Source organism: Heterodontus francisci, chromosome 11, assembly GCF_036365525.1.
Source record: "Heterodontus francisci isolate sHetFra1 chromosome 11, sHetFra1.hap1, whole genome shotgun sequence".
Taxonomy (NCBI): Eukaryota; Metazoa; Chordata; class Chondrichthyes; order Heterodontiformes; family Heterodontidae; genus Heterodontus; species Heterodontus francisci.
This window is the reverse complement of record NC_090381.1, coordinates 23,916,133-23,928,320: the sequence shown is the minus strand read 5'-3', so window position 1 is coordinate 23,928,320 and position 12,188 is coordinate 23,916,133. Positions and strand designations below refer to the sequence as shown.

General features: G+C 43.2%; 1 protein-coding gene across 1 annotated transcript; it reads right to left on the bottom strand.

Moving 5' to 3' along the window:
• Positions 1-520: 520 nt before the first annotated feature.
• On the bottom strand, positions 521-11,688 carry neu4 (sialidase 4). Its single transcript, XM_068041351.1, has 2 exons — positions 11,488-11,688; positions 521-1,683 (listed from the first exon to the last, which is right to left on the bottom strand). Exons 1-2 carry the CDS (start codon positions 11,686-11,688, stop codon positions 565-567), a joined length of 1,320 nt encoding a protein of 439 aa, XP_067897452.1. The 3' UTR covers positions 521-564.
• Positions 11,689-12,188: the final 500 nt, after the last annotated feature.

Sequence of the window (12,188 nt, the reverse complement as noted above, 5' to 3'; positions counted from 1 at the left end):
GAAACTCAAGGGACAAGTGCCTAGATGAGAAAGGCGGCAACTGTTTAGGTCAGCTTTATTACCTGTATTTAAATTATAGGTTCACTCAGTTATTACTCCATTGGTATAAGGTGCTAGTTAAATGTTGGCCACTGGATTTAAACAAGATGGGTTCTTTGGACTTGAACAGCAACCCCTCAGTATGAGACCAAAGACCAACATTCACAGCACACTGCTGGAACACAGAATGGCTCTCAATACAGAATTTTATAATACACAGTTTTGCTCATTGGGCATCGAAACTCAGGCTCAACTTTACAGCCTACATTTAAACATTTCTGAAGTAGACCAAGTTTGCATTCAAACTCCAATGTACCTCAGGAGTCAAGCAAGATAGGCCAAACCACATCCTTAGACAAGAAAGGAAAAGTCAGGGTTTGCTATAAAGTCATTTTATTTTGCTTCAAGCAACTAAAAAGTATTCCTTGGAAATGTGTTCGAGCTAATTAAGTGGTTTATTGTAGCTAAACGCATTTTAATCACCATCTAGCAACTCCCATGAAAATGGACCTCCCCTTGTGGACTTCATGTAATGGGACAGCAGACAGGGCTACGCGTGGTGCTCAGCTCCTCCCGGGACTCTGCGGGTAAATGGGGAATATTGTGGAGTAGTTCACACATCGTAAACAGGCTAAACGCGATTTTCTCATACGGCGATCTGAATCCGCATTCGTAAAGGCAGGCGAATGCCACGGTGGGGAGCAGAGTCTCATGGACTTTGGGAGAGGCCAACTCGATGAATGCTAGGTCTGAATAAGCACTGGGACCTTCATGGATAATCCAGGGCTCAGTCCAACTGTAAGGATCCCGTGGGAATGTACTGAGATAAAGCCCCAGGTGGAGCCGTGATACCGGGCTTGTTGGGTGAGAGTAGAGGACCCATGTTGGAGTTTGAAAGTTGAGCTTCTTGTGTTGAGGTTGTGCTGGCTGCTGCTTCTCAGAGTAGGAGCCATGGATGACAGCCAGCTCTTCACGCCACGAGGCTATGGGAGCCGGAAAACCAATGACACTACCATGGCATCCCCGGGGCGGCTCCACCAGCTTAGGGATGATCTGTCCTTCCAGGAAGGCAGCGCCACAGTCTGTGCTGAGTGCCTGAGCCCGGAAGTTAAAGGGTGTCCTGGCATTACAGTACAGGACATTGTGCCCATCTTCTTCATCCACTGATACCACCTGGCACTCCACAGTCTCCAGGTTGGCTATAAACTCTCCAAACTTCCAAACCTTGCCATGGTCGTCACTGTAGAAAGTGAAGGAATGAGGGCTGGTCTTGCAGATTCTTCCAAAACATTCTTTGGAGTCAATGTGATAGGTGTATGCTGGGATCACGAGTCTCCCGGACTTGAGCTGGATGCCGTGCCCTGGGCCCAAAGCAAAGGTTGCCCACTCTTTAATGGAGCAGCCAATGGTAGAATCAGTCAGGTCAGTGAGGGCACTCCAGCTCTGGCCCTGGTCAGTGCTGCTCACACAGCAGAGGCGAGTCACATTATTGCCAGTGATGAGCTGATAGGATTCTGTGGTGTGCCCCAGGATGGCAATGAAGAGGAGGAAGAGGGTGTTGGTGGAACTATCATACACAGGGCATGGATTCATGGACCTGTGATTCTTCAGGTGGGCAGACTGGAGAGCTTCTATATTCTCCCACTGAAAAAAGAAAAAATGAGCAGGGGTTGAGCTGGAGACAAATAGTGCAGATTTCAGGTTGCTGTCCATGTAAATATGAATATAACCAGATAAAATTTCACACTGGCACAGGCTCTCCCAGTGTAACTAGTGGGGGTGGTGGAGAGAAAAAGATCAGCAGCAACCCTGGAGAAATGCCAGAAACAGCCAGTTGAGCTTTAGGTCAATTTCCCAGTTACATGGTGAAATTGAGACTCCCACCTCCAGTGAAATTTCACCTCAGCTTTTATTTACGGAAATAAAAAAGGTGAAAGTGGACAAAGCTAATTGTGCATAAATTCAGAGGCAACTTTACTTTTCATTAAAGAAAACTCTACCCATGGAACTCCTCATCCTTTAACAACTTATGCCTCAGAATTGTTACAGGGCAGGATGCCATTCAGCCCATCGTGTCCACACTGGCTCAGAGCAATTCCCTCAGTCCCATTCCCCTGCCTTCTCCCCATAACCCTGCACATTCTTCCTTTTAATACAAAAGGTCTAATTCCCTTTTGAATGCTTCAATTGAACCTACCTCCACATTTTCAGGCAGCACATTCCAGACCTTAACCACTCACTGCGTGAAAAAGTATTTCCTCATGTTACTTTTGCTCCTTACTGAAGACTTGAAATCTGTGCCCCCTCATTCTCAATCCTTTCACAAGTGGGAACGGTTTCTCTGTCTATCCAGACCCTTCATGATTTTGAATACCTCTGTCAAAGCATTTGTCTTCTCCAAGGAAAACAGTCCTGACATCTCCAATCTATCTTCATAACTGAAATTCCTCATCCCTGGAACCATTCTTATGAATCGCTTCTGTACTCTCTCCAATGCTCTCGCATCTTTCCTCAAGTGCAGCACCCAGAATCGGATGCAATACTCCAGCTGAGGCCAAACTAGCATCTCATACAAGTTCAACATAACTTCCTTGCTCTTGTACTCTATGCCCCTATTAATAAAGCCCAGGATACTGTATGCTTTATTAACTGCTCTCAGCCCGTCTTGCTACATTTGATGATTTATGCACATATACCCCCAGGTCCCTCTGCTCTTTCACCCCCTTTTTAAGAGTTGTACCCTGTATTCTATATTGTCTCTCCATGTTCCTCCTACCAAAATGAATCACTTCACATTTCTCTGCATTGAACTTTATCTGCCACCTGTCTGGCCATTCCACCAACTTGTCTATGTCCTTTTGAAGTTCTACACTAACCTCTTCACAGTTCACAATGCTTCCAAGTTTCAGATCATCTGCAAATTTTGAAATTGTGCCTTGTACACCAAGGTCTAGGTCATTAATATACATCAGGAATTGCAAGGGTCCCAACACTGATCCCTGGGGAACTCCACTACAAACCTTCCTCCAGCCCAAAAAACATCCATTAACCACTACTGTTTCCTGTCACTCAGCCAATTTTGTATCCATGTTGCTACCGTCCCTTTTATGCCATGAGCTAAACGTTTGCTCACAAGTCTGTTGTGTAGCACTGTATCAAATGCCTTTTGAAAGTTCACGTACACATCAACAGCATTGTCCTCATCAGCCCTTTATTACCTCCTCAAAAAACTCCAGCAAGTTAGTTAAAACATGATTTTTCCATCAAGAAAAGTGTTGCCTCCCTGATGCCAGGGTCAAGGATGTCACGAATAGGCTGCAGGACATTCTTCTGGGGGAGGGTGAACAGCCAGAGGTCGTGGTCCACATTGGTACCAATGACATAGGTAAGAAGGGGGATGAGGTCCTGAAAGCAGATTTTAGGGAGCTGGGAAGGAGATTAAAAAGCAGGACTTAAAAGCAGTAATCTCAGGATTATTCCCAGTCCCACATGCAAGTGAACATAGGAATAGGAGAATTGAGTGATTGAACACATGGCTGGAGAACTGGTGTAGGAGGGAGGGCATCAGATTTCTAAGACATTGGGACCGGTTCTGGGGTAGGTAGGACCTGTACATGATGGATAGGTTGCATTTTAGCAGGACTGGGACGAATATCCTTGAAGGGAGATTTGCAAGTGCTGTTGGGGAGGGTTTAAACTAAAAACTGTCAGGGTGATGGAAACCTGAGAGGGAGTTCAGATTGGAGGGAAGCAAAACTGGTAACCAGGAGTATTAAAGAGAAATACCAAGCTGCACAAATACTGGGAGAGATAGATAGCACAAGAGTAGGGAATAGTACTTTATTAGGTAGGGTCAGAGTAAGGGAGAAAGTAATAGTCTGAATCAGGGTTAATGTGCATGCATGAAGAATGGAGTTGGGGCAATCTGTGCCTGTACCTCACTGGTCATATTAACCACACTCTGCATTCACATACATGCACTTTAACCCTGATTCAGACTATTACTTTCTCCCTTACTCTGACCCTACCTAATAAAGTACTATTCCCTATAGTTGTGGCTATAACAGAGACCTGGATCAAAGAAGGGCAGGACTGGGTGTTACATATTCCTGGATACAAGGTGTTCAGGAAAGATAGAAAAGGGAAAAAGGGGGAGGGGTGGCAGTATTGATCAAGAACATTGCAGTGCTGGAGGAAAAAAAGATGTCCCAGAGGGGTCAAGGACAGAATCAATTTGCCTAGAGCCAAGGAACAGAAAAGGTGCAGTTACATTGCTGGGTGTTGTCTATAGGCCACCAGCTAGTGGGAAGGACGTGGAGGAACAAATTTGCAAGGAAATTAGAGGTGCAAAAATTATAGGGTAGTTTTGATGGGGGACTTGAATTATCCAAACATAGACTGGGATAATTGTAGTGTAAAGGGCAGCGAGGGGCAAGAGTTCCTAGAGTGTGTTCCTAGAGTGTGCCAGTCCGATAAGAAAGAAGGCACTGCTGGACCTGGTTCTTGGGAATGAGTAACTCATCTCCTGACTCCCCAAAGCCTGTCCACCATCTACAAGGCACAAGTCAGGAGTGTGATGGAATACTCTCCACTTGCCTGGATGGGTGCAGCTCCAACACAAGAAGCTTGACACCATCCAGGACAAAGCAGCCCACTTGATTGGCACACCATCTACAAACATTCACTCCCTCCACCGACGCACAGTGGCAGCAGTGTGTACCATCTACAAGATGCACTGCAGCAATGCACCAAGGCTAAGACAGCACCTTCCAAACCCATGACCTCTACCACCTCGAAGGACAAGAGCAGCAGATGCATGGGATCACCACCTGCAAGTTCCCATCCAAGTCACACACCATCCTGACTTGGAACTATAATTGGCCTTCCTTCACTGTCACTGGGTCAAAATCCTGGAACTCCCTTCCTAACTGCACTGTGGGTATACCTACCCCACATATGGACTGCAGTGGTTCAAGAAGGTAGCTCACCACCTTAAGGGCAATTAGGGATGGGCAACAAATGCTGGCCTAGCCAGTGACGCCCACATCCCATGAATGAATAAAAAAAAAGGTGGGCCAAGTGGTTGAAGTATCAGTAGGAGAACATTTAGGAATAGTGATCATTGTATCATAAGGTTTAGGTGACTATGGAAAAGTACAGAGCAATCCAGGGTAAGCATAATTAACTGGGGGAAGGCCAATTTCAATGGGGTAAGAATGGAACTGGGGTGAATAAATTGGAGTCAAAAGCTGACAGGAAAACCAATAGATGAACAATGGGCTACCTCCAAAGAGGAGATAGTTCGGGCACAGTCAAGGTATGTTCCCTCGAAGGGAACTAAGTAGAGCAAACAAATACAGAGCTCCCTGGATGACTAATGAGGTAGAGATTAAGATAAAGAAAAAAAAAGTGTGCTTATGACAGACGTCAGGAAGACAATACTATTGAGAACCAGGCTGAAGATCCAGAGGGGAAGTGAGAAAGCAAATAAGAGAAGCAAAGAGCATAAAAAGAGATTGGCATCTAGCATTAAAGGAAATACCAAAGTTTTCTACAGGCATATAAAAATAGTAAAAGGAGGAGGAGTGGGGCCAATTAGGGACCAGAAAAGAGATTTACATATGGAGGCAGAGGGCATAGCTGAGGTATTAAATAAATATTTTGCATCTGTCTTTATCAAGGAAGAGGATGCAACCCAGACAATATTGAAAGAGGTAGGTCAGACACTAGAGAGGTTTAAGATTGATAAAGAGGAAGTATTAGATAGACTGTCCGTACTTAAAGTGGATAAGACACCAGGGCCAAATGAAATGCATCCAAGGATATGGAGGAAGCAAGGGTGGAAATCACAGAGGCACTGGCCATAATTTTTCAGTCTTCCTTGGACTCGGGTGCTGCCAGAGGACTGGAGAATTGCAAATGTTACACCCTTGTTCAAAAAGGGTGTAGATAAGCCCAGCAACTACAGGCCAGTCAGTTTAATTTCACTTGTGGGAAAACTTCCAGAGAAAAATAATTTGTGACAAAAATCAAGAGTTACATGGACAAATGCAAGATAATTAAAAGGAAAGCCACCATGGATTTCTTAAGGGAAAATCATGTTCAACTAACTTGGAGTTTTTTTTTTTAAAAAGGGAGGTAACAGAGGGTTAATGAGGGCAATGCTGTTGATGTGCACATGGACTTTCAAAACACCAAGCTGGGTTCTTGATTTAACTCAGCTTCTCTTCCACCTTGCCCTCCCATGGCATAATCACAATTTCAGTAAACTATCCCATTTTCTACCGTCGAACCCAATGTTTCCCCCGCCTCACTAGTCGCCACCAGACCCACATTTTCCACCCAGTCACTTAGCCAGATAATCTTAACTTTTTCATCTAATCGTTAAGTTGTTTACCTTCAATTGGTGAAAGTAACTTGTTAATTTTGTGACTTGACCATGGTTTATGTTTCACATTTTGCTCTTTACATGTTTTATCCTTACATACTCCTGCAGTGAACCTGCCCATTGATTATAAAGTTCAGCTCTTAAGGAAGCTGGTCTGGGGGCTCCACAGGTTGACAAGATCCCTAATATTAACCATTAGAGAACTAGTTTACCATTTCAATGCACTTTTAACACTGTAGAAATTAAACTTCCAGGTGAGTCTATAGCAATATCTGTCTGGAGATAAAGGCAATAATGGTCACCTCTATTGTAGTGTGGGAGCTAGAACAGATAGGCTGCAACAGTACATGGACACACCCATCTCTAATCTTAAACTTCCCATTTATACCAGAGTATGCTGCAAATCTAAGAGTTTCTATATAGAACTGACATGCAAATAATCAGAAAACTTTTGTTTTGCTTTGTCTTCACTGACTTCAGTTGAGTGATCTCAAACTTGTGATTACAACTGGGCTCAACATCCAAGGCTGAGGTAACAAATTGGAAGGATTACTGTGATGTCTACAGTAGGGTGTGGATGCTGGGTAGGACAGAGAGACTGTAAGGAATAAATTGAATTTATTCCAGGTGCAAATTCAACTAGGAGAGCATGACATGGCTGCAAGATGGTCAGAACTGGCAACAACATATACCAAGATTAGTGTGTGGGAGGCGCTGGGGGGCACGCAGGGCGGAGGAAAGGGAGGGAGAAGAAAGTAACTTTAGCGATTAAGGATGAACTCATTTCAATGTTAAGATGAGAGATAAGTAAGCAGTTGAGAGACTTTATGGTTAGAATTAATAGAATACGATTTAAGATAGTAGTGAGTTGTGCACAGAGCCACTGGTAGAAACTGTGAAGTAGAAGATATATAAATCCAGAGATTAGACAAGCATGTAGCACAGGCAGAATGGTTTTAATGAGGGTTTTTAAAAACTTTCATATTGATTGGGACAAGCAGAAAAGCACATGAGAAAGTGAATTTCGAGTGTGTCCAAAACATGTCCTAAAAGCCATGTCATACTAGATTTAGTAATACCAATGGGACAGTGAACATACCTGTTCAAAAATAAAGGGGCCGCCCATTTAAAACAGGAGATTTTTTTGAGGGTTGAGTGTCTTTGGAACTCTTTCTTAAAAGGCAGTGGAAGCAGAGCCTTTAAATATTTTTTAAGGCAGAAGTAGATAGATTCTTGAGTAAGTGGGTGAAAGGTTATCGGGAGTAGTTGGGAATGTGGAGTTGAGGTTGCATTCAGAACAGCCATGATCTATTGAATGGTGGAGTAGGCTCGAAGGGCTGAGTGGCCTACTCATGCAAACTAGGAACAGTGACCCCTAGTTCTAGATTCTTCCACAAGCGGAAATATCCTTTCCACATCCATCCTGTTAAGACCCCTCAGGATCTTATATGTTTCAATCAAGTCACCTCTTATTCTCCTAAACTCCAGCGGATACAAGCCTTGTCTGTCCAACCTTTCCAGGTATTAGTCTAGTATACCTTCTCAGAACTGCTTCCAGTGCATTTATATCCTTCCTTAAAAGAACAATACTGTACACAGTATTCCAGATGTCGCCTCACCAATGTCCTGTATAACTGAAGCAGAACCTCCCTACTTTTGTATTCAATTCCCCTCAATAAAACGATAACATTCTATTAGCTTTCCTCATTAATTGCTGAACCTGAATACTTTTGTAATTCATGCATCAGGACACCCAGATCCCTCTGCATCTCCGAGCTCTGCCATCTCTCACCATTTAGATATTATGCTTATTTATTCTCCCTGTCAAAGTGGACAATTTTACATTTTCCTACATTATACTTCATTTGCCATGTCTTTGCCCACTCAATTAACCTATCTATATCCCTTTGTAGCCTCATATCCTCTTCACAACTTACTTTCCTACCTATCTTTGTATCAGCAAATTTAGCAACCATACCTTCGATCCAGTCAAAGTCATTTGTCAAATAGGGATAGGATCGATTTCAACACAAGTGTTTGAAAGGGGGAAAATGTGAAACAACTAAGATTCTAGACTTATGTATTTCAATGCAATGAGACAGAGACTGTCCATGTCATTTTGCCCAGTTTACTATGATCAGTAGGTGTTCAATAAAAGAATTTGATTGAGAACCAGTTTATACCCCAAGGGGCAAGAGCTCTACTTGCCGGGGGAGGGTGAAAGCCATAGATGACTAAAAAGAGATAACAGAACTAAAAGCAAAAGTATACAAAAAAATGCAAAATATAGAACTGATCCTGACAAATGGGAAAGATACAAAGAACAGCAAAGAGGTGACAAAACAGTAAGAGCTACAAACGGAGTATGAAAATAAACTTTTCAATCTTCCAACAGCAAATGCGACCAGTGGTTTCCTGCAATGTTGTGTTGGGGCCTCAACTATTCACTATTTATTAATGATTTAAACGATGAAATAGAAAGCCACATGTCCAAATTTACCAATGATAAAGATAGGCAGCATTCTAAGCAGTGTAAATAGAAATGCTAAAATTATACAGAATTATTAATAGATTAGGTGAATGGGCAAAACCAAGATGGATTTCAATGCAAGAGAATTTGAGGTCATTCACTTTGGTCCTAGGAATACATTCTAATGACAGACCGACCTACCTACCTACCGGAAAGTGGAGATTGCACCAGAGAGGGTGCAGAGGAGAATCAGGATGTTCCCTGGGCTGGAGCATGTCAGTTATGAAGAGACTGGATAGGCTGGGTTTGTTTTCCTTGGAGTGGAGAAGGCTGATTGAGGTATACAAAATTATGGAGGGGCATTGATAGGAAGAAACGATTTCCCTTAGCAGAGGGGAAAATAACCAGGGGGGATAGATTTAAAGGTAAGGGGCAGGAGGTTTAGAGGAGAGTTGAGGAAATGTTTTTTCACCCAGAGGGTGGTTGGAATCTGGAACACGCTGCCTGAAGGGGTGGTAGAGGCAGGAACCCTTACAATATTTAAGTAGAATTTAGATGAGCACTTGAAACACCATAGCATACAAGGCTACAAGCCAAGTGCGGGAAAATGGGATTAGATTGGACGGGTGCTTGACAGGCGCGTTGGCCAAAGGGCCTGTTTCTGTGTTGTACAACTGACTCTAAAATTCAAACAGGTACAGAAAGTCAAAAAAGCTAATGGAATGCTGGCCTTTTAGAAAATAGGGAGTAGAAGTCATGCTTCAGCTATACAAAGACTACACCTGGAGTACAGAGTACAGTTCTGGGTACAACACCTTAGGAAGATGTTACGACCAAGTGAGAAAGGTGTCTGGGGGTCCTTTTAGTCTTCACTTGGTCTTATTGTAAGAGGGTTTTGTTTAAACACACGTTTTAAGCTTCCCCTTCTGTGATTCCTTGTTCACTTTCCAATTACAAGGCAAAGAAACGAGCACAAACAGGCTTTCTTAGGTTTAAAGAAAAGTGAAATTCATTAAAAACTTGCACTCTAATTTGGTTAATGCCTACGGATACACACATGCAAATAGAGACAGAAAAGAGAAGAAAAATAGTGGAGAGGTTTGAGGCAATCTCAGATGAGGGGTTTTTGTTACGGTGCTTAGAGCTCACTGTAGTCCTTGCTTGTCAGGAGATCTTGCTTTTCATTGAGGCCCAGTATTCTTCTTAAACCTTGTTCATTATAGGAGACTTTTCTCTCTCGGGGTTCCTACGTCTTCAATGGATTCTGAAGCTAGAGAGAGAGATGAGAGCCGACAGGAAAGAGATGTTCTCAGTCCAGAAGCAAAGAGCTTTTGGTCTTCAAACACTTTCTCCCATTTAAAACTCCTAGTTGGCCAGCAGGTGGTCATGTGACTGACTGGTTAGACCAGGTCTCTTCTGTGTATTGGGAACATCTTAGCAGTCAACCTGGAATGCTAGCTTTTCCACCTTCGACGTCTGGTAATCAAAGTCCATTGTGGATTAAATTGGAGCAGGGAGTGGCCCCTTTGTCCTTTCCAAGTACTGTCTTATTATGCAAATGTCTTTCCAGTCAAGGGTCTGGTGTTCTCTTAAAAAAGCAAGTTCTTTCTTTACTCCAGTAAGAGTTTAAAAATCAATGTTCATGTGGCAAATTTAATGTGCCTCTTTCTTGGCAGGTGGGGGCCTGCATGACAAAGGATATATTGGCCATGGAGGGAGTGCAATGTGATTTACTAGAAGGATAAAAGTTCAATTAGGAGGAGAGATTACACAAGTTAGGGTTGCAGTCCCTGAAATTTAGCAGGTTAAGGGATGATTTGATTGAAATTTAAGATATTAAAAGGGGAATAGATACCATGGATAAAAAGAAACTATATTCATTTGTTAGGGAGTTTAGGACTCTGAAGCAAAGTCTGAAAATTAGAGACAGACCCTTCAGGAGTGAAATTAGGAGACATTTCTACATGTAAAGGGTGGTAGAAATTTGGAACTATCTTCCACAAACAGCAATTGATAGATTGTTAATTTTAAAACAGAATATTTCCAAAGGTATAAGGGTTATGGGAAGAGGCAGGTATATGGAGTCAAGTTGCAAATCATTGCATAGTGAAACAGGCTCGAGGGGTTAAGTAGCCTATTCTTGTTCCTATAACCCAGATAGGCTGAGATGGGCCCACAAATACCCTTCAGGTGAAAAAGATAGCCATTTGGTGAAAGCCTGAAGGGTGTTTTGATGTCAGTTTTTGGCGGGGAGTGGGAGTGGGGGTGGCGGGGAGTGGGAGTGGGGGTGGCGGGGAAAGAGTTATGGGGAAGAAAAGCAAGTTTAAAAAAAAACTTCAGCTCTTTAGAGGGCCGAGAGGTTAAATGGACTGCCCGATAAACTGCGGAGCCAGGCAGATCAATCAGCCTATACAGAGTGGGTAGGAATCTAATGGGGAAATCTCATAGATCCTGATCACCAGGCAGTAATTCCTGTTGACTTTGTGATCAAAGAGCCTGTCCACATTGGAGAATGGGTGATTGGCTGAGGAGCTGCTTACCTCTGGGGTCAGTGTGAAGAAAACACTGGTTTACCGAGGTTCAAACTCACCTGCACATGGGTCCTGGAGATCATTCCTCGGCGAAGCACCAGCAGATTAGCGTCAACATCAGCCGGGCTCAATCTCTCTTCAGCGAAGGCAAGAATGGTCCCTGACCCGGGCAGGTAGAACAGAGCCGGAATCCGGTATGTGAGCCCACTCCTATCCTGTTCAAATAATATCGTCTTGGCAGGGAGATAGCGGGAGGTCATCTCACCGAGTCAACACTGTTCCTGAGTTAAATAAGTAGAAGGAAAGAAAGATAGTTCACCTTGTATCACTTAACGGCAAGTGTCGAAATCTGAAAACTATTAGAATGTCAGAGTAATACTCAGATTACAGGTTGTTGGACAATAAAATCGAGCTTCTGATCCGGTCACTGAATGGGATAAACTGACCACACAGTGCCTGTCACACTCAGTTCATCAGCCAGAGCTTCATTGACCTGGAAATACCATCTGTCTGTTGGAATCAGTAGAACAGTCCCCATTGTTAACCCAACAAGGCCAAATATGCTGAGTGTTTCCGTTTTCAATTACGAAACCATCAAATGATCCCGTGAATTATCCCCTCCAGCCAGATTCATCAATCTATACTCAGGTTCATCAATGTCCGTGGTAGATTTTAGATTAACGAAGATGGAGTCACTCTCAAAGCTCAGGTCAGAATAAACGGGAGTTGAGCTGTTTTTTTTCACATACCAGATATTTAT

What these genes read in the sequence shown, in the direction of transcription:
- neu4 (XM_068041351.1), bottom strand. Translation starts at nt 11,688, where the DNA reads ATGACCTCCCGCTATCTCCCTGCCAAGACGATATTATTTGAACAGGAT. An exon ending in TCTCCAGGACCCATGTGCAG is followed by an intron (nt 1,684 to 11,487) that starts GTGAGTTTGAAC and finishes TTCTTTTTTCAG; the next exon opens with TGGGAGAATATAGAAGCTCT.